We start from the raw sequence: 22608 nt of genomic DNA, 5'->3' as shown, positions 1-22608 counted from the left end.
CCAGAAGGCCTTCTCTCAGTTCTGCTGTGGAAGTTGAATTTTAGCCTCAAGAGCAACTTCAGTGGCCAGTAGGCCAGGAGGCCTATGGCTTGGTCCCAGCTCCATGGACAAGCTCAGTGATGTTTGGCCACTTGCTTGATTTCTTAGGCCCCATTTCTTCAACATCTGCCCTGAAATGTATGGGTTGCTTTAGATTGTTTTTAATTTCTGTGGTTCCATTATTCTTCTATTTTATTGTAATCCCACCCCCTGCAAAAGTGCCTTACACCACGTGGGAACTCAGTGATGTTTCAGTGACTAATTAAATTAATAAGTTGAATTAAAAAAAACTCAATGTTGAGGTTCCAGGAAACCTATCTACCAGTTTTCCCATTTGTTGCCCCTGTCCTAGGGCATTTGAGTCTGTCTCTGAGCAGTCTACAGTGGTCCTTCCTGCCTTTTATTCTTAATTAGTATGTAGAGGGCCTAACCTCCAGTGACCGTCAGTGATCATGCAGACCTTGGAGATGCTCCTTAGAGTCACTTGCATGGCAGAGAAGCCACCCGCAGGAGTGGTGGCCTCTGTCTCTGTCCTGGTGCCCGTCCCATGCGGCCGCCCTGATGGGCTCTCTCTCCCTTCCAGAAAGCAGACCTGGCTGTGGCTGGCCTCACCATTACCGCTGAGCGTGAGAAGGTGATTGATTTCTCCAAGCCGTTCATGACTCTGGGGATTAGCATTCTTTACCGCGTTCACATGGTAAGCATTTCTGTCATTCATCTTATTTGCATGCAAACACCAAGTTATATAGTAATTAAGAATGACTTGAGGAAATATTTAGATTTCAAGACTTAAGTGCAAATGTGCTGGGCTATTCTTTCCCCCAGCAGCTGCATGATTGGTAAACAAGAAGAACGGAAGAGTCACACTGTGGGCGTCCCTGTAAATACTGCGTCTGCCGCACTGAATAGAGATGGCCAGGAGTGACTGCTCAGTCAGGGATGGCTGCCTGCTGGTTCCTGTGCTTCCTCCTGGAGGACAGGCCACAGCACAGCGAGGCCCCAGCACCCTCCTGACTTCACGGCTCAGCTACACTCTGCACACTCGGAGTGTGGTGTCTGGTGGGGGCACACAGGCTCCTTCCACTGGTGAATAAAGGGCAGATGATTTAATGTCACTTATCCCTGATGTGTCCCCTCTTCTGCACACATTTTTAAATGATTTAATTTTTAATTGATTTTAGAGAGAGAGGAAGAGAGAGAAACATCAGTTGATTGCCTCCCACATACACCTCGACTGGGGATCAAACCTGCAACCTGGGCATGTGCCCTCACCAGGACTCAAACCGGTGACTTTTTGCTCCACGGGACGATGCTCAACCAACTGTGCACACTGGCCAGGGCGCTGCATATTTTAAAAAGAGAAGGAGGCTACTGGTTAGGTTGGCTAGAGTGGGCACAGCTGGTGTTAAAAAGAATTTGTGGAGGCACAGCAATGGGCAGCAGAGGATGGGCAAGACAGCTGGTGGGCAGGGCAGGGGAAGGCAGGGGGCAGGGCAGGGAAGGAGACTGGCTGAGCCTCAGATCGACATGGTCAGTCATCACATGGCTGGCACGTAGTTCTCCTAGTTTGTCTGATAAACCAGAAGAAGTTCCTCTCATCTTCATATCAAACTAGCTCTCTGTGCACTGGTATTAGATGGCTTTCCCAGCACTGCAGCCACTACAGGGTCCAAGGTCACACGGCATATTCCTCTGTATTAGCTGGCACCACCCGGCTACCCAGCAGGGAAGTCACCAAAGCTAATCCCACGTGTCTGCTGAAGAAGCGACTCTCCCTCTTCTGACCTTCTCAGGCCTCAAATTCCAATTCCAGGAAAGGGGGTATTTACATTCACAGCCCAGCCTGAGCTCACATGTCCACAGCTGCTAGGGCATCAGAGACTGGGGCCCATTTCTCCCGTGGAAGGCCTCCTTGCCACGGCCACCAGGCGGCTCAGAAGAGCACAGCTCTGTCCTAGGCCTGTGCCTCTCAGGACCCTGGCTGGGCCTGGGGAAGAAGGCCAAGCATCTGGAAGAAGAGAACATCAGAATCTCAGGCTTCCAGGCGAAGATGGAGAGAAAGGTGAGGATCTGGTCAGAGACAACTGTTGACAATGCTGTTCATGTGTCTCTCGTGGATAAAGGGAACGTTGATCCTCTTGCTCCTTTTTTCATGATGATGACAGTCCCCATTCATCAAGCACCTCCTTTTGAATAATTGAACTTTTGAATAATTGTCCTGTGTACCCTTGCTCATTTGGTCCTCAGGATTGGTCTTTGAGGAAAAAGGGTCAGGATTACAATTCCATCTTAAACGAGGAGCTCACACAGGGCTGGGCCTGGCATGCAGGTGTCCTAGCTCTCAGAACAGTGTTCTTGTCTGAACTGCGCCTGGCAGAATTCCTGGGCGTTCTCTAGCTCGCACTATTTCTTGAGCCCACCCCACCCCCTCCAGCACCTGGGCCCCGAGGGAGCACCCAAAAGCAAATGGAGACAGGGATTAAAAAGTGAGAAAGAAATAAAGGCCAACATTGAATCAATGCCAAGCATTTTGCTGGATGTATTACCCCTTTTTCAAGAAGGTCTTTTCATTTCAGCAAGATTGTCCAGGAAAATGGAGAACAGTGCTGAGTAAACCAGTGAATCATTTCTAATACTGCTTAATATTCTATTATAAGAAAACAGAAAATGAATAGAGTTTTATCTCTTAACACTAAATAACATAATGGCCCATATAATGGAAATATGGCTTCCTGAATCATTTTAATGTTGATTATTTATTGAGTGCTCCTCTCTAAAGAAGCTGAAGGTGTTTTATCACCTTTAGTAATTCTCACATCCTCCCTTCATGCTGATCATGGTGTCCCATGATATGAAAAAGAAGTGGCACCAGAGAAGTAGAGTGGTTTGCCTAACATCACTCAGCAAGACAAGGGCAATGCCAGGGTTAGAACTTAGGTCTACTCATACCTAATTTCCAACAAGTAACATGAAAATAGATAAGCTGCGTCTGGGCTGTATATAGGCAACAACCCCATATGGGGGTTTTATGAAGAGGAATTCATTGATTACCCTTCCCCACTAGAGTCAGAGATGAGAATTGCATGCTAAACCAAAATATCATCAAGACAACTCATTGCAGACACACTGAAGAGAGCTCCCCTTGGTTCCTGGATTGGCACAAGAAGAAATTATGCTCTTTTGCCTCTTCCTGAAGGAGTAATGGAAACTGTTGTCTTATCTCCTCATCCCAAGTGTGTTCTATTGACCACGGACCATGACTGGTCTCTGTAAATTACCTTTAGTTCCAATGACTTTGCCAAGCTTTTGTCATTAGCTCTGCTGGAGAGGAGATGGAGTGCAGAGAAAGAAGAAGATTCATAACAATAGTTTGTATGTAGGAAATGGGGACGAGGGTACAATTTGACACAAACACAAGAGGGCCCACCACAGTCGGACCCACTCTGTCCACCCGGAAAGGCTGAGATGGTGCCATTGAGATGAAATCACTGGCATTAAGTGCCTTCCTCCAGGAGTGAGCCTGGTGTTGCCCTGATGGCTTCCCTGGGGACCCCTAGGGGACCCTTATGACTCATGTTATAACTACAGGAACCACAGGAGTTGGGGGAGTGACTATAACCAGATGGTGCCCCCAGGATCGTTAGCAGGTGTCACTGTAGGACAGAACATAGTGTTTCCTGTACACTGAGGGAGTGTCACTATAAAAATACATTCCCTCCTATCACATACCCTCCCTTCCCCCCGTTGATTTCTGATTGCCATCAGACAGGAAGAGGCAAACACATACTAATATACAGCCCTCACTACGTGTCATCAAGTCCTCAAAACAACCCCATGAGACAGGTGTAATTATTACCCCTGCTATGAAGGAAACAAAAGCCCAGAGAAGTTAAGTGACTTGCCCACCGTCACACAGTTTGTAAGTGTAAGCCAAGTTCAGTCCAAGTCTGTGTTTCAGTTTACTACTTGTCCTGCATGACTGGCTCTCATGCACTTGTTCCAGACTCTGGAAAAGCACTTGTGTTCCTCCTGTAATGTCACATCCCAGTACACATAGAATGAAGCACCAGGGAGTTAATAGATTCTTTTAAGGATAAGAGGAATTGCCTACTTGCAAGGGGAGTTTGGTGCCCCTTCATAGCCCCCGGGCAGCAGTGGTAACATTCAAAGAGTCTCACCATGTGGGACTGCTCGGTTGGTGACCAGCCCTTTGGCTCTCTCCGACCATCAAGGATGCTGGCTCTGGTGTGGTTAGTCTGAAGCACAGTGCAAAAGTCAAGGGGACCATTTCGAATTTTGGTGCCATCTGCAGAGCTTGACTTGTTTTAGGCAATTGGGACATAGACATTTATAACCAATTACCAACCTTCAGAGTGGTGTATTCCCCAGAAAGAATGGCTCAACTTGCAGTCAACAGAGAAGTGTACAATCAGTGTAAATGCCTGTAGATACCACAGAGTGTATCTCTTGTATTAAGGCATTATTTATTGTTACCCAATATCACACAGTTTGTAAGTGGTGAAACCAGGATTCGGTTCTAGGCAATCTGGCTGGCTGATAAATAATGGTGGTTATAAGTAAGTGATGTTTAAGAGTACTGTAAGGGGTGAGATGGAGCACGTTGGAATTCTGCCGGCATTGAGGAGAAGGTGTGAAAGTAATTAGGGACATTACTGAGCAAGATAAGAAGAAGAAGATGCAGTCCAGCTGCCATTTAAAGGAAAGGAAGCAGGGCGTCCCTATGGCAACAGGCCAACAAATGAGCACCAGAGAAATGGAGTCCATCGCCATGATTTCAGCAAGGCATGCACCCTCCCTGGGTCTTCCCGCCCTTCAATATGGAGACCTGGCATTGAGATCCAGAAAACACAGGGAAACACTGAGTTATTCAGAAGAAAAGTGTCACCATCATATATCTTTTGGGTTAAGGAAAATCTTGGAAGAAATGCCTACTGCATATGGCATCTGATTTGCTCCAAGCACAGTAACTCAGCAGGCTTGGGAAGGAAGCCATCTGAAGCATCCCCACAGGAAAAAAATGGTAGACGTTTGGAGCCTTGCAAGTCACATACTTCTCTTGGGCATCATATAAACTGGGCTCTGCCCAGGCCAAGACAGCAGCGTCCCCGACCCAGATCTCAAATGACTGCCCTTCTTTGCTCTCTGGTTGGCATCAGCCAGTCACATGTAGAATCAGATGTTGTCTTGCCAAGTGACTAGTATGTGTTTAGTGGAGCTGCACCATTATATCACAGTGTCACTTGTGATATAATCAAGTATAGATTCTGATATTGAGCAGGTAATGGGGTTTGATTCAGGAAGCAACAATAAGATTTTTTCATAGATGTCTCTCAATTGAGAGACACAAAGTAAGATGATCATGACTGACAGGGCACATGGGACTCACATGATGTTTGTTCAGAGTCAGTGGCCACGTGAGGTGTGGGCGTGCCAGCCCCATCCCCATGGGCTCGGAGGACGGGTCCTGCACAGTCTGCTGCTGCTCGTGGCATGATGAGGAAGACACGCCAACCACAGCACAAAAAGTGACATATCTTTTTATAGCCAGACGTTTGTTCACCAGTTTTGTGTGTGTGTGTGTGTGTGTGTGTGTTTCAGTTGCAGTTTGAATTCAATAATATTTTGTATTAGTTTCAGATGAACAGCATAGTGATTCAGCAGTCATTTGTTTCACAAAGTGGTCCCTCCCCTGGTAGTTCCAGTCCCCTCCTGGCACCACTCAGGTCATTACCGCATCATTGGTTACATTCCCTGTGCTGTGTTTTCCATCCTGTAACTATTTTGTAACTGCCAATCAATACTTCTCCATCCCTTCACCTTTCACCCAGCCCACAACCCCCTCTTCAAAGGCAACCGTCAATATGTTTTCTGTGTCTATGAGTCTATTTTCAGAACCCCTGAGCTTAGCACTGAGTTTCTATCCTATCCATGGACTTCCTAGATTTCTGGAATCATAAAATCATGTCCTTTTCAATTGGGAGTGGTTCTGTAGGAGCACCTGGCCAGTGGTCTCACAGTGAGTGGAAGTGGCTGGCCTGGCACAAGGCCACAGGAGCTGTGGGAGGTGAGGGGAGAGGTCACCTGGCATGGTAGCCACCACTCAGCTCCAGCAGCTGAGAAGATAGGCCCGGTGTCGCCAGACCACCCAAGAAAAGCAAAACAGCGAGAAATCTGGATTTTTAAATGAAATCTCCATAACTAATGCTGGCAACTAATCAAAATGAGTAAACACTGCAGGATAAACAAACAGGCTGTCTGTGGGCTGTGTGTGGTATAAGCACAAGTGTGTTACCTCTGATAGAGTCCAGCTCCCATTGAGACTGGAGGGGGTGTGGACTGGCCCAAGACTCAAAGCTCAGACAGGGGGCAGGTTCCTGGCTCCCTCCTCGTCCTCCCACCTACTGCCCACAGCTTCCTGCTCCTGGCTCCCTCCTTCTCCTCCAGGTCCACTGCCCACAGCTTCCTGTGACCAGCTCCCTCCTTTGACTCCCATGACTCTGGCCAAACACATCCCTGGGCTGGGAACAAGTCCTGCTTCCCCACACCATTGGAGTCCCAGCCTGGGCTTTGTGTCAGAAAACCTGTGTCTGCCAACAAACGACAAGTGTTGATGAGGATGTGGAGAAAAAGAAACCCTCATGCACTGCTGGTGAGACTGCAGACTGGTGCAACCACTGTGGAGAACAGTACGGAGTTTCCTCAAAAAAACTAAAAATGGAACTACCATTCAATCCAGTAATCCCACTTCTGGAGATATACCCCAAGAAATCAGAAACACCAATCAGAAAGGATATATGCATCCCTGTGTACATAGCAGCACAATTTACAATAACTAAGATCAAGATCTGGAAATAGCCCAAGGGCCCATCAGCAGATGAGTGGATTAAAAAACAGTGGTACATCTACACAATGGAATACTACACTGCTCTAAAAACGGAGGAATTCTTATCATTTGCAGCAGCATAGATGGACCTGGAGAGCATTATGCTAAGCAAAATAAGCCATCAAAGAAAGATAAATATTACATGATCTCACTCATTTGGAATATAATGAACAACATAAATTGATGAACAAATATAGGTCCAGAGACATAGAAGCATCGAACATTCCATCAAACCTCAGAGGGAAGGCAGGGGAGGGTGGGGGTAATGGGGAGAGATCAACCAAAGGACTTGTATGCATGCACATAAGCATAAGCGATGGACACAGACAGTAGGGAGGTGAGGGTGTGTGCTTGGGGGTGGGGACAGCTGGGGAGAGGTCAATGGGGGGAGGAGACAGGTGTAATACTTAAAACAATAAAGAATTTAAATTTAAAAAAAGAAAAAGAAAATGTGTGTCTGAGTCCCAGCTCTCACTTCTTCGCTGTGTAATCTGGATACATCTCCCAACTTCCCTGGGCTTTGGCTGCTTCACTTTAAAAAATGGAACTAATAACCTGTGCCCCACAGCGCTGGCTTACGGTTTATATGAGGTCTCCCTGTGTGTGACCTGCAGAGGAAGACTTGTGTCCCGCTCAGCACCACGGACAGCGACCGCTCAGCGCTGCCTCCACCCGGCCCTGCTGCCTGGAGAGCCATGGGCGGAGTGCAGGGGCCCGGTCAGCCAGAACCAAGGCAATGCCAGACCAGCCCAGCGCTCACCAGACCCTGTCCCCCACTGCCTGGCCCCAAAGCCGTTCTTATCGAATGTGTGCAGTGAGTCTTGTTTTTATTTCCGTCCCCAGGGACGCAAGCCCGGCTACTTCTCCTTCCTGGACCCGTTTTCTCCAGGTGTCTGGCTCTTCATGCTTCTCGCTTACCTGGCCGTCAGCTGCATCCTCTTCCTGGTGGCGCGGTACAGTCTTCCCATCCCTTTCCTCACACTGCCACCTCGTGTCCACCTCTGGGAACTACCTGGGAGGGGCGGGGAGGAGGAGAAGGCCTTGGGGCCAAACGAGAGGGATGAACCTGAGAGGTTCAGAACCTGAACCCCTCTGCCCAGGTGTTGACCTGGCACTATCCACCCACCCTTGGCACAACATTCCCGCATGTGTACAATGCCAACAGGTGAGCTTGCCCAAACTTGCGTCTGCACCCTTGCCTCTTGCCCCGCCCGCTCCCCTGTCTTCAGCCCCCTGCTCCGGAGGGGAGGAGGGGAGGGGCAAGGAGATCCCTCTGATGAGCACTGTGCACTGCACTTGCTGGCATCAGTCTTCGCCGGGACCTGCCACAAAGTGCTGAGTGGTGAGCAGCAGGAACGGGCTGGAGGCTGCGGCACTGAGGCCTTTTCGGCAGAGGCCTGGCCTTTCCCAGCCCAGAGCTGCCAGTGAAAACACAGCTGCCTCGTTGAACCGGAACATGAAGGAGGCAGATGGCAGGGAGGCAGGATGGAGAGAGGCATTTGCCAGTAACGTTAAGACACACGGTCCAGCTCGGCTGGTGTTGCTCAGTGGTTGAACATCGACCTATGAACCAGGAGGTCACGGTTCAATTTCCGGTCAGATCACATGCCCCGGTGGTGGGCTCGATCCCCAGTGTGGGGTGTGCAGGAGGCAGCTGACCCATGATTCTCTCATCATTAATGTTTCTATCTCTCCCTCTCCCTCTTCCTCCCTTCTGAAGTCAATTCTATATAGAGATGGCCCAGAGCAGGGGTTGGGAAGAACCTGCCCTCCCCACTCCCTGGAAGCCCGAGGCTGCCCTGGGCCTAAGGAGAACCCAGGAGCCTGCAGGCTGAGGCTTCCAGGGAGGGCACAGGAGGGTGTGCTCTCTGAGGCTCGGGCATGGACCCGCTTGGCCCTTCACTATCCAGAAGCAGGACCCGGGCGAGGAGCTCCTCGTCCTCCCTCAGAGGGCACCTGCCCCGAGCTCAGTGCCCGCAGTGAGGACAGTGAGGGCGCTTGTGAGGGAGAATGACTGCTCAGAGGGCACCTGTGGGGCTGAAGGGCTCTGTCCCCCTCAGCAGCTGCTCTGCCTGGACCGCAGGGCTGGGCCTCTGTGTAGGTCCCACCTCTGTGTGTGTGCTGGTGGGGGGGAGGGGTCCCTCAGAGCCAGCTCTTCAGTGGCCCCAAGGGAGCTGTGCTTTCTCCCATTAGAAGACGGGGCCCCAAGCCATGGGGAGCCTAGGCTGGGGGCAGGTCCCCGCCGCCAGAGGTACTGTGTCACCCATCTCTGCTGCCTCCAGTGGAAATCACAGCCATGTCCAGGAAGTCATTGGGCCCCACCGAGAAAGACCTCTGAGCACCTGGTGGTCTTCAAAGGCCATGTGCACGCTGCTTGGTGCCAGCTGCCCCTTGGGCCTGCAACCCTGGCCAGTGCCGGGTCCCTGTTGTCAGTGACAGCAGGGCGTCCCTGGGCGCTGGCACGCTGCTGGGCACCTCCGCGGGCCACACGGTCTGCTGCTGCCTGGAGCCTGGCTTTGCTGCTCCTTAATTCTCTCCTGCCCCTTTGGTTGAGCCCCTCCTGTATCAGCAACCACAGCCTCAGGTGACCTGGAAGGTGCTGGAAATGGTCCTCCAGCTTGGTTACCAGTCTCTCTCTCTTTCTCTCTCTCTCTCTCTCTCTCTCTCTCTCTCTCTCTCTCTCTCTTCTGCCCCTCTCTCTAAAATCAATAATAATCACGCACACACCCACACACACACAGACACACACACACACACACACGCACACACGCCTGCCTCACCAGGCCTGCCAGAGCCTGAACCTCTCAGTCAGTCGCAGCTCCCTGCTCACCTGTTTCGTGTGTTAGAATTCTTCTGCATCAGGATTTATGTTGAAAAGTAAACATGTTTCTACGATGAAAGAAAAACAGCTAGAAACTGCCAGCATGATCCAGGCCCCTCGGTTCTGGTTGGAAAAATCCAAGTCCAGAAAAGGAAGGGGCTTGCCCAAGGCCAGGAGCCCAGTGACAGTGCAGACCTGAGGCCAGAAAGAAGAGCCCGGGTCTCCGGCCGCCCCCTGCCCCTCGTGGCTCCATAAACGTTCCTTTTGCCCCACAGGTTGACCCCTTACGAGTGGTACAGCCCGCACGCCTGTGCGCGGGGCCGGTGCGGCCTACTGGTGAACCAGTACTCCCTGGGCAACAGCCTCTGGTTTCCGGTCGGGGGCTTCATGCAGCAGGGCTCTACCATCGCGCCGCGAGCCTTGTCCACACGCTGTGTCAGCGGTGTCTGGTAAGATGGCAGAGGAGGGCCTGGTGGGGGTGCCAGCCTCGGATAAGCCCTGCTCAGAACCTCGCTCCCCCGTTGGAGAGCCGGCCACCTCTGCCTGGCAAAGCAGACCAGTGGGGAGCTGCCCAAGTCCTGGTCCTGCCGGCTCAGTGGCTCTGAGGAGTGGGTGGGGCGCTTTGGGACGTCCTACCCCTGCCTGTCCTCACTCTGTGGTCTGCACACAGAGGGAGCCAAGGCAAGAGGGAGACGGATTGAGAAAACAGCCTGAAAGGCCCATGGCAAGGCGAGGATGCGGATCAGCCTTGGAGACGGCCTGGGGCTGAGTGGCCTGGCCAGCAAGGCCTGTGCAGATGTGTGCAGACAGGAGCCTGTGGCAGGGGGCACTGCGGGAGGCCCTCGCCCAGCCGCCTCGCCGCCTCTCACACCCTCCACAGTCAGGGCCAGCCTGACAGGTTGAGCCGGGCTGAGGCAGGGAGGTGGGAATTGAGAAAAGAAAGAAAGACAGGGGAGCAGGATCGGGAGGACTACAGCTCATCCAGGAACTGCAGCAAGTTTATTAACCATGCAATGCCTTTTATACACAAAACACTGAATAGGAGGTCTGTCAAGAGGAATGTATTCTTTGTTCCCCTTAATCTCTAAGGGAGAGACAGAGCGGAAGGACAAATTCTCGGTACAGCAAATCTCAGTAAATAGTTACAGACTTCTTGGTAAGCCATGAAAGGTTGTTATTCTACAAAGGTTGCTCTCATTCTACTGATAACCGCCATCCAAACAAGTCTGGGAAAACTGTGTGGGTAAGGGTCCCAGCCTTGCTAGCCCCTTCAGGTGCAAGGACCGTGTCAGCTTACACCTGGTCTCCAACACTCCACCAGCTTCCTGCCCTCTGCACCAGGTGTGGGGGCTTCCCAGGCCTGTCCACCTCAGTGTGGGGGGTGCAAATCCATAGGCACTCTGAGTTAGGCCCTCGGGGAACACACAGCCAGCCTCTGGTCTCCCAAGCAGGAGCCAGCCTCCCCCTGAAGCTCCCTTCTCCTCCTTCTCTCCGGCTCTCCCGGGGCCGTGGCTTCAGTGGGGGCGAAGCTTTTTGAAACGTGAAGGTGCTGTGACGTGTGGACTAGATTTGCTTCAGACGTGACAGGAGGAGCTGACAGGGAATGTGCACCGAGAAGGACAAGCATGCAGAGCACCATCTCCCGCCTTCCCTGAGTCAGAACGTGTGGTTATCCAGCCACAAGCGCTCTGAGATATACCCTAGAGCCCAGTAAGCAGATGAGGAGGGTGAGATCCATACTGCTCGTCCAACTGCTGCAGTGAGCACATGGTTTTAAGGGCCTTCGTGTGCATGCTGCCTGGGTGGCACACTTACTGTGATTTTAAATTGGCTCCATCCACCCAATAAAGCATCTTCTCCTTTGGCATCACATGAGCACGTGTGTCCCAACTGCAGCCCCTGAGCATCCAAAGGCGCTTGTCAACAGTCTCGAGGAGTTTCTGCTGTGACAATCCATAGAACTGGCTTTTAAACACGCGTTTACCCGTGTGATACTGGGGGGTTCTTTGCCCTCTGAGCCTCAGGTCCTCCGCTGTAAAGCCAGGGTGAGTGGCCACCCCTGGAGCCATGCGAGTGCGTGGGGTGGTCCTCGCACACAGCATTGCTCCCCTGAAGGTTGGCTGCTTCCTGAGGAGACAGTCCAGCTCTGGGCAGAACCTCAGAGCCTTCGCCCATACTCACCCCATGCCCATTCCTTTCCGTCTCCCACACTGCCTGCATGCACACCCCCCATCAAGCAACAACCTCATCTTTTCCAGTAGGAAACAAGGAAGACCCTGTTTCCTTCCAGGCAGCCTCACCCACCTGGTCCCTCCCACGAAGGACCCCTGGTCTCTCCCCCGCTGCAGCAGGGCCAGGTAGGCCAGGGCTCCTGGGCGTGCCCGATGACGATGGCGTCTGGTCTCTTTCTGTGCAGGTGGGCATTCACGCTGATCATCATCTCATCCTACACGGCCAACTTGGCCGCCTTCCTGACAGTGCAGCGCATGGACGTGCCCATTGAGTCGGTGGACGACCTGGCTGACCAGACCACCATCGAGTACGGCACCATCCACGGCGGCTCCAGCATGACCTTCTTCCAAGTAAAGTTACTTGGTCACGCACCACCATGGGAGTTGGGCAGAACACGGGGGAGACATCTGTCCCTGAGACAGGGACCTCTCTCCTCATCCAGATCTCTTTGGAGCACCTGCTTTGGGGTTCACATGAGATTCGTGTTCCTCCTGCTCCACAAAATGCCCCTGAGACTTGGGGTTACTGTCCACCTGTCCCCAGTGTGGCACGTGGACACATGTGGTAGTTGAGATTATTTTAGGAACTATTTGGCAGAACTATTTTTTTAATCTCAGTAGCTTCCTATTTCTTTTCAAATGAGTGTTAGAAATGTATATGCAGTGAATCTAATCTGTACTTTTATTTATATTGCTGCATAGAATGAGGCTAATGCATATATTTAAATGTTTTCTAAGTCACTTTAATTTTATAGGTCACTTAGACAAAGCAAGATTAGAATAATATGCAAATGACTGGAGTGTAAGGAACTCTAGATTAAATGCACTGGTTTTATTGATCCCAGACTGGATCAGATCAGAACCCTAGTGGCTTCTTGGGGTTCCCTTGCAAGGCCCCGGAGGCCCTGCCACAGGGTGAGCTGCACGGCAGATAGAGGGCAGGTTCCCACAGGCTCAGTACCCCAGGGAAGCAGGGTCTCCGGAGTTAATGGTGGAACCAGCCACGTTCATTTTCATGAACAAGTCCAAGCCTCAGTCTCTGTTTCCCTGCGAGCCTTGGAGCCTGTGGATACAGGGTCAGTGATGACATCGTGAAAACAAGGGTTTGGTGAGACCCGGACTCCCTCTGTCCTGTTATTACCTGTTGTTACTGGACTGGTAACTGGCTGAGGGCTGCTGGGAAAGAACTGGCGCTGGCCCTGAAGGCGGCATCTCTGTAGAAGTCCCGGCTGGAGCTGGGGCCACTGCCCCAGCCTGAAGGCCAAGGAAGGACACCCCCCAGGTTCCCATTTGCACCATCAGAGACGGGCTTGGCCACAGCCCCTTGGCAGACGAGGCCAAACCAGGCACCCAGCCTCCAGGCAGAGGACACAGCCTGCGGACCTGTGTCTTCCTTCTCCTTCTGTGAAAGGCGTCAGGGCCCCATCCACCTCCCGCCATCAGGCGTTGAGAGGTGATGGGACAGGAAGGGCCATGGGATAAGATGAGGGGATTGAGGAGCATGAGGGCCAGAATTGTAAGGTCCACTGTGATCCCCCCCCCTCCTTTTTGTGTTTGGTTAATCCTCACACAAGGATATTTTTCCTTTGATTTTTAGAGAGAATGGAAGGGAGTAGGAGAGACAGAGACACATGGATTGGTTACCTCCCACACACACCCCAACCACAGCCAGGGAGAAGCCTGCAACCAAGGTCCATGCCCTTGACCGGAATCGAACCCAGAACCCTTCAGCCCACAGACCGACACTCTATCCACTGAGCCAAACTAGCCAGGGCTCTCTCTCTCTTTTTAAACTAATATTTCCTTTTCCCTTCCTCCTCCTGCTCTGTGTGCCCTTTCCCAGAACTCCCGCTACCAGACCTACCAGCGCATGTGGAATTACATGTACTCCAAGCAGCCGAGCGTGTTCGTGAAGAGCACAGAGGAGGGGGTTGCCAGGGTGCTGAACTCCAACTATGCCTTCCTCCTGGAGTCCACCATGAACGAGTACCACCGGCAGCGGAACTGCAACCTCACGCAGGTTGGGGGCCTGCTGGACACCAAGGGCTACGGCATCGGCATGCCTGTCGGTACGCAGAGCCCCAGCCTCGGGGCACCTCAGCCAGGCGAGCAGAGCACTAGGCCACAGTGCACCCTGGATTCACAGCCCGTTTCTAAGCCCAGTGTAGCCATGACATTGGGGGGGAGGGGCATTGTTGAGAGCTTAAAAGGAGCAAATCACATGCTCCCACTAATCAGGGAAGCAGTTCTCAATCCTTAATAATTGGAGGGCCACTTGATTAGGTATGAAGTCATTAATTATTATTTTAATATATTTTTAACGATTTCAGAGAGAAGGGAGAGAGAGAGAGAGATAGAAACATCAATGATGAGAGAATCATGGATCGGCTGCCTCCTACACACTCCACATTAGGGATGGAGCCCACAACCTGGGCATGTGCCCTGACCAAGTGTCGAACTGTGACCTCCTGGTTCACAGGTCAACGCTCAACCACCAAGCCACACCAGCCAGGCAATGAATGAATGAATTATTACATGGCATGTTGATGCCCTGGGTAGATTCTTTCAGCCTCTGCTTTCCGCTCCCCTGCCCTTTGGCCGTTTCTCTATTGATTGACATCAGGTAGTGGGAAGGAGAAGGAGAAAATGGTAAAACTCAAATGAATTCATTTTGCAATTAGTGTCCCTGGTGAAAGTTTTATTACAGAAGAAGACTGACACGATTTGATGAGATGGCTTTCAAGTCACATGTGTTCTCACCGATGCACCTGCTCCGAGTCAGCGTCTGAGTCAGCGTCCAGTTTGCAGACCGCGTGCCATCTGGCTGGTGTAGGAGATAGAGAGGTTTGGCTTCCAGAAGGTGGCTTCTAAAGGATGCTTGTGCTTTGAGCGTTCCTCTACCTCTCCCAGAGTTGCAGGGAAGCCTTTGAGCTGCTGGTTGTGATTGTGGAGCATCTGACATGTTTCCCAGGTGATTTCGGTGCACACCCTCCTCCACACGCAACCGAGAGCCACGCTGAGTAGGGCTGACCTTGTCTGACCTGTCCTTGTGCAAGACCACAGGGAAGAAGTGGGGACTGAGGCCGGCAGACCATGTGGGGAACTTGACGTACAGCATGTGCATCTTTGCTGGCACCTCACCCCTCCCCCCCAACTCCCCGCCAGGCCTCTATAAACTATAGGCTCCAGGTAGCCCTGGGAAGTGAGAAGAGCATGAGCTGGAGTCAGGCCAGCCTAGGGATGCCCTACTTGCTGGCTGAGGGGTCTTGTTTTGGTCATTTAACTTCTCTGGGTCAGTTTTCCCAGTTGGAAAATTAGGCTTCTCGTGCCCACCTTATAGAGTGCTTGCGAGGGTTATATCAGATCATCGATCAGGTGCCTACCACAGGGCCCACACCTAGCCTGCAGGGGGTCATTGGTGCCCTCCCCTCGTCCATAGTCCCCTGTTTTTTGATAAAAGTAGATAACCTTTTAAAGACTGATCAGAAACCAAGCCAAAGGACACAGGTAATAATATGTTTCATCCTTGAACTCTGTACATTCTGACTCCAGCAGTTCTGTAACCTGGGGCCTCGCTCAGGGCACTCACACACCTGCACACCCTCACGTGTGCATGCGTAGAGATGCCCATTGACATCACAGAGGGTAGGCCCTTGGAGAAATTTCTTGGATGACATTTTGTTTCAAGATCCTGTAGTGAACCATGAAATGAACTTGAGGTGCGCCTTGATAATACTGCAGCAAGGAAACACAGTTTTTAGCTCAAGTGTCAAATGCTTTAAAAGTTTCATGGAACAAACTGGTGGAGAGTTGGCAGACGGATTCTAGAAATGTCCGTCGGTGACCAAGGACGCAGGGAGGGAAGTGCCTGTGCTCTGTGTCTGACAGGAGCTTTCGCACACGTGCCATCTTATTGAATCTTCCCACTTTGGCAGTAGACGTGGTTCCAGAGGGAAGGACTGCCACTTAGAGCTGACGAGCTGCTCGTCAGAGGTCCCAGAGCAAATAGAGGAGCCAGCTGGGTGGGCCTAGACCATGTTGCCAGGGGCCCCGCCCAGTGGGAAGGAGGGGGAGGCGGGAAGGTGAGCTGTGGGCTAGTCTAGGTTCTCAGCTCCAGCTGTTGTGGTGGAATTTCAGTCCAGCTGAGGTGACGTCCAGGAGACAAGCACATGCGTCATGCTTCAGTGGGAGATCGGGCATAGCTGTAGCCTACATGATGTGGTGGGACCAGGAATCAGGAGACACAGCAAGGGGTGCAATGGAAAGCTAATCAGGTGGTGCAGGGCTAAGTGGGCAGAAGGAGCAAGTGGAGTCTCCTTCCAGGGGGCCCCGTGTGCTGCTGAGGTTCAGCTGAAAATGCCTTGAAAACGGCTTGAAGCGCCTCACTGGGCTGGATAGTTGCCTTCAAACCTGGGCTGCTCATTTGTCCACTGGCCACCGCGTCCATTAGTCCCAGGGGCTCTTCACGCTGGCGGGAGGCATGCTGCTGGGCACCCGCAGCCACTCAGGTGCCTGAGGCTGCGGCCTGGGGCTTGCACTCCCAGCCCAGGCTGAGCTGCAGTGGGCCAGGTTCCTTCATTTGTGGGGTCCTGGGCTGTCCTTGCCTGTCAAAGTGCAGCCCTTGGCCCAGCAGCAGGGTATTACCATGGAGCTCCGTAAAAATGCAGAACCACCCTGAATCAGAGCCTGCAGTTCAGCCAGGCCCCCAGGTAATTCCTGTGCACATTGAAGTTTGAGGGCACTGGTCTACTTGTCCTAACCTTCTGCCTGAATTTTCCACCATAGTCTCCCCCTGGGGTAGCTGTCCACTCAGGCCTCCATGGAGCTGGGCAAGAACACTGGGCAGCTCAGTGGATTTCCAACCTCTTGGCAGTATTTTTTTTTTTTTTTTTTTTTGAGTTCAGAGTGGAAGGAAGAGGAAGAGAAACATCAATGATGAGAGGGAATCATTGATCAGCTGCCTCCTGCACACCCACCACTGGGGATCAAGTCTGCAACCCGGGCGTATACCCTTGACCAGAATCGAACCTGGAACCCTTCAGTCTTTAGGCCGACACTCTATCCACCAAGACAAACCAGCCAGGGCTTGGCAGTTTTTTCTTAATGATATCAGGCCTCAGCCTGTGCCGGTCATTGAGCCTTCCACGGCTTCATATAAGCCTGTCTTTGTGATTAAATCTAAATCTAGACTCAACGCTCCTTAACCAATATGGTCCAGAACATTTTTAAAAACCTTGTACTGAACAGAAGCCTTCTGAATGGGGAGAGAGGGAGGAGCAGTGTGACAGGGTGTGGGCCAGCCAGTGGGCCTGGCCGCTTGGTGCCTATGTGAGGATGTGGGTGCCGGTACCAGATTCTCGCTAAATGGAGAAGAGGCGCTTCAACCCCACTGGGTGCCTCTCATTCATTGGTGGCTGCTCGGGGCACAGGGTTGTTAGCTGTAATGTAGAAAGAGCTACTAATGCCCACAGATTATTTAAATAAAGTAGAAAATAGACAGCTGCCCACCCGAGAGGTGACATCACAGATTCTCCTCCTTGGCCTCAAACCTGGGATACAGATGGAGGTTTTGCAAGCAGCTTTCTGCTTGAGTGTGTCCTGGACCACAGGGGCCTGTGAGTGGGAGCAAGTGCCACACTGCCTGGGATGCTGTCCCTTCACCCACACTGGGTCCTGGCCAGGGGTCCTGGACAAGGAAAGCAGAAATTCCTGCGTGAGGCCGAGCTCCTCTTCTTCTCCAGGTCCCCTGGTAGCACCAAGAGCAGCAGCTGCAGGGCCCCCACCCCAGGGAAGCAGGGATCGGCCAGAGGCTCCCGGAAAGGAGCAGGTGCCGGGAGAGGACTCACGCCCTGCCCTGCTCTCTGTGCCGCAGGCTCAGCCTTCCGGGACGAGTTCGACCTGGCCATCCTCCAGCTGCAGGAAAACAACCGCCTGGAGATTCTGAAGCGCAAGTGGTGGGAAGGGGGTAAGTGCCCCAAGGAGGAAGACCACAGAGCCAGAGGTAAGGGCCACCCGGGAGGCCGCGGGCTATTCCTGTGCGTCCAGCCAACCAGTGGCTTCCGAGGCGTGTGGACAGCAGGCCTTGGAAGGTCCCAGGGCTGGGCTGGGGCTGGGCTGGGGCTGGCTGGGTCCTTTCTCAGGGTCCTGGCATAGCCTAGTGTCAATGCCCATCTGGCTCAGGTGCCAGAGGCACTTCCACCCTGGCTCACGCGTCCAACAACCTCTCACCTGGCCACGTCTCACCTGGCCACCTCCACCTGGCCCACCTCTCACCTGGCCACCTCTCACCTGACCACCTCTCACCTGGCCCACGTCTCACCTGGACCACCTCTCACCTGGACCACCTCCACCTGACCACCTCTCACCTGGCCCACCTCTCACCTGGCCACCTCTCACCTGGCCACCTCTCACCTGACCACCTCTCACCTGGCCACCTCTCACCTGGCCACCTCTCACCTGACCACCTCTCACCTGGCCACCTCTCACCTGGCCACCTCTCACCTGACCACCTCTCACCTGGCCACCTCTCACCTGGCCACCTCTCACCTGACCACCTCTCACCTGGCCACCTCTCACCTGGCCACCTCTCACCTGACCACCTCTCACCTGGCCACCTCTCACCTGGCCACCTCTCACCTGACCACCTCTCACCTGGCCACCTCTCACCTGGCCACCTCTCACCTGACCACCTCTCACCTGGCCACCTCTCACCTGGCCACCTCTCACCTGACCACCTCTCACCTGGCCACCTCTCACCTGGCCACCTCTCACCTGACCACCTCTCACCTGGCCACCTCTCACCTGGCCACCTCTCACCTGACCACCTCTCACCTGGCCACCTCTCACCTGGCCACCTCTCACCTGACCACCTCTCACCTGGCCACCTCTCACCTGGCCACCTCCACCTGACCACCTCTCACCTGACAACCTCTCACCTGGCCACCTCTCACCTGGCCACCTCTCACCTGACCACCTCTCACCTGGCCACTTCTCACCTGACCACCTCTTACCGTGGTCCACGCCCCTCCCCTCAGAGCCTGTCCTTCCCCCATGCCCGCAGAGGCCACAGTGGGCATGCTGTGTGCAGAGGCCGCAGTGGGCAGGCTGTGGGCGGGGGCTGCAGTGGGCAGGCTGTGGGCGGAGGCCGCAGAGGGCAGGCTGTGGGCGGAGGCCGCAGTTGGCAGGCTGTGGGCGGGGGCCGCAGGGGACAGGCTGTGGGCAGAGTCTGCTGGTGTCACAGGTGGAGTGGAGATGAGCCCATGAAAAGGTGGCACACAGGGTGGCACCAGGGGAGCCCTGGGCAGCCACGTGGCCCTCCACCACCCGTCCCAGTGCAAACACATGTGATTGAAAACCATCTAATCCAGTGGTTCTCAACCTTCTGGCCCTTTAAATACAGTTCCTCATGTTGTGACCCAACCATAAAATTATTTTCGTTGCTATTTCATAACTGTAATGTTGCTACTGTTATGAATTGTAATGTAAATATCTGATATGCAGGATGGTCTTAGGCGACCCCTGTGAAAGGGTAGTTCTACTGCCAAAGGGGTTGCGACCCACAGGTGGAGAACCGTTGAAATCTGACCAGGTGGGAGAGTTGAAATAAAATATGATTGTTGACAAGTTGGTGTTTGCTAATGTCCCGTGACAGTGGTGAGCGTGAGAGTGCTGGGAAAGAGGCCCTGTCCTGGAGAGGGGGAGGGACGTATTGACGATGGATCTGAAGAATCTGAGATGGAAGTGGCGGGTGGCCCTGGGCCAGGGCAAGAGCCCCTGGTCCTTCCTGGGACTGACTAGCAATACCCTGGGCCCCTCTCCCGCCCCACCCACGGTGCCCGGCGCCCTCTGTGACTGGGCGGGCCCTGGGCAGGGGACACTGCATTCTTGTGTCATCTTGTGGATGACAGCACCTCAGACAGGGACCCAGTCTCACTGCTTCTGGGTCCCCAGCCTCCCCCAGCGCCTGGCACCGGGTCGGCATTTGGTAATGTTGGTGGAAGGGGACTGTGCTGACAGCTGCCACAGCAGCCGTGACCACGCTCCTGGGCCTCTACGGTGATGATTGAAACTGTGCTTACAGTTACTTCCTCAGTAGCCTTTATGCCCAGGGTTTTCTATGCAGTCCAGGTGGCCCTGCCTCTGGGGAGCCAGGAGCAGAGCAGGCGTGGCCTCAGAGCCACGAGAGCCTGTGATGGCCACAGGCGCCGCCAGATCGGCCTCGCTTCCCTCCTCCCGCTGCTTTCCTTCCTGCTGGAGCTGCATCCCACTGCATCGCCAAGGTTTCCCCCATCGCTACTGAGTTCACCTCACTCCCTACTTTCTCCTTCCATCCCTGACCCCTAAACCTGCCACAGGCCCTCCCTTTGGGCACTCATTTCCGTATCTGTGTGTGTTTATCTATACTCGCAAGCCCACAGAGAAGCGGAGGCGGCAGTCAAACTGGCAGACACGTGGGGATGATGACCTGGGATCTGGGTGCCTCAGAGTTTTTGTTCAGGGACCTCGATGTACCCATCTCCCCCCTTTAGATGTCACCCGAAGTCTAATGGGTTCTGTACCACCCCCACTTCCCCCACCCCGCACACACAGCCACACACACACCCACAAGTGAAGCTCTTCACCTCTTCACACGCCGAGGATAGTTCTCTTCCTGAGGCAGTTTTGAGGATTCGGGACCATGGGCTGTGGGTCAAATGGACCCCATTTTACAGATGCCCTTGTGCCAGACACTGCTAAAGGCCATTGCGCCCAGTGTCCCTTTGTGGGAAAGAGGGGCAATAACATTCCACCTCAGGCCCATTATGAGGATTGAAGGAGTTAAACTGTGTTCAAAGCTCAGCACCATGCCTGGCCCAAAAGAAATGAGTGTGAGTTTTATTCTGAAATCTCAGTCTAAAGGAGCATTAAGGCACAACGAGAGGTCTAAACAGTATCCACAAGCCACAGTGTGCCTGTCCACTCACCCACGCTCCTAAGGCTAGAGAGCTCTTTGAAAATCGACTCTTAGGGCATTAATTTTGTGTCTATTGACATCTTTCTCTCATGGACTATAAGAAACCAAGGTCAGGGCCTGGCTCTTATTTTTGTATCCCAGTAACCAGCATATTATCTGCAGCAGTATTTGATGGAAGGATAAACAACAAATGAATGAATGAATGAGAAAACTTCCCAAGGACCTCCAGCCTGGTACCATTTTCACCCTCATCCTATGTCTGCTTCCTCCCAAACAGGGACACTGACCTCAGGTGTTGGCATTGCAAGTGTCTACACTTTCCCCATTGCATCCAACAAACACTGTGGCCCCTGCCTGCCAGGCACTGTGCTAGGCTCTGGAATGACAAAAAGGAATACGATATGGCCCCTCTCCAGAGGGCTGGAACCCGGAGAGAGGCACAGCGAGTCTGTAAGATGGCTGTGCTGCGGGGCTGCTTTACTGACGGAAGTTATGAAGCCCAGAGGAAGGCGTGATTGATTCTAGGCAGAGGTCAGGAATGCTTTGGGGAGACTGTTGGCCAGGACCTCAAAGATTTGTTAGAGCCACGGTTTCAGGAGTGCTGGGGAGCACAGGGGCTGCACTCAGCAGCTGCTCGGTGAGGAGGAGGAGGTTGGAGCTATGAGGGCGCTGAAACCTGGCCAAGGCCCTCAGACTGTCCATCAGTATGTCCCAGGCTTTCCCACAGAGGGCGATGGCAGAGGACAATGGTGTACACTCTTAGAATGTGCGGACATAGCCTCAAGTAGCCCACCACGCTTAGAATTTCCTTCAAGTGTTCTGTTTTGTCCTATAAACACGTGTGGATTTTGCATCTGAGTGCATAATGTAGGCATGTTTATTTAATGTAAAAATGCTTTTCCAATCTAAGCTTGAAATTAATCAGCATTCCAAGAAGAAGCCCCATAGACTGCCCAGAGCTTTGCTGATGCCTGGCACATGAATCCCACACCGAACTGACTGGGTTTGAGGGAATTGGCTGCGACCTCCTGGGCTCTGGGGCAATGGGGCAGGGTGGAAGCAGTGCTCGGGGGTAGAGCTCTGAGCTCTTGGTGGCATTCGTGGGCCCAGGGGACAGTCATTGCAGAAAAATGTTCTTGGCAGTCATAGTGTTTGGCCCTGGCCAGTTTGGCTCAGTGGATAGAGCATTGGCCTGTGGACCGAAGGGTCCCAGGTTAGATTCCAGTCAAGGGCACATACCTCGGTTGCAAGCTCCTCCCTGGCCAGGGCCCTGGTCCGGACTTGTGCAGGAGGCAACCCATCGATGTGTTTCCCTCACATGGATGTTTCTCTCTGTCTCTCCCTCTCCCTTCTACTCTCCCTAAAACCAATGGAAAAGTATCCTCGGGTGAGGATTAACAAAAAAAGAAGTCATGGTGTTTGATTTGCTAGAAAAGTATTTTGGAAATCAAAAGGCTAATTACCTGCAGGGCCTTAGCATGCAGTTAGTGAGAGTGAAGAGAGAATAGGAGAGCCGGGCACCTTGCCTGCAAACCAGATGCCGAAGGGCTCCCTGGTCAGGACAGGGGCTTCCGAGCAGGAAAGGATGTGCTTGCACTTGGCAAGTCCCCGGAGGAGCCTGTCCTGCTGGAGGGGTGGAGAGTGGCAGATGCAGCTTCTA

At 53.0% G+C, this 22608-nt stretch overlaps 1 protein-coding gene across 3 annotated transcripts in view; it reads left to right on the top strand.

The window, feature by feature from the left end:
- GRIK4 (glutamate ionotropic receptor kainate type subunit 4) overlaps positions 1-22608 on the top strand; it is a 249226-nt gene that overhangs the window by 215943 nt on the left and 10675 nt on the right. For all 3 annotated transcript variants that reach the window (XM_015563865.1, XM_015563862.1, XM_015563864.1), the window contains 6 exons: positions 623-736; positions 7787-7896; positions 10040-10213; positions 12181-12346; positions 13839-14064; positions 17868-17996. In XM_015563865.1, coding sequence (XP_015419351.1) covers positions 623-736; positions 7787-7896; positions 10040-10213; positions 12181-12346; positions 13839-14064; positions 17868-17996 — 919 coding nt within the window. The remainder of the gene's footprint in view (positions 1-622; positions 737-7786; positions 7897-10039; positions 10214-12180; positions 12347-13838; positions 14065-17867; positions 17997-22608) is intronic.

The sequence above is a fragment of the Myotis davidii genome, unplaced genomic scaffold, assembly GCF_000327345.1.
Source record: "Myotis davidii unplaced genomic scaffold, ASM32734v1 scaffold799, whole genome shotgun sequence".
Lineage (NCBI taxonomy): Eukaryota > Metazoa > Chordata > Mammalia > Chiroptera > Vespertilionidae > Myotis > Myotis davidii.
Note: the sequence above shows the minus strand (reverse complement) of the source record. Positions and strands in the feature narration are given on the sequence as shown.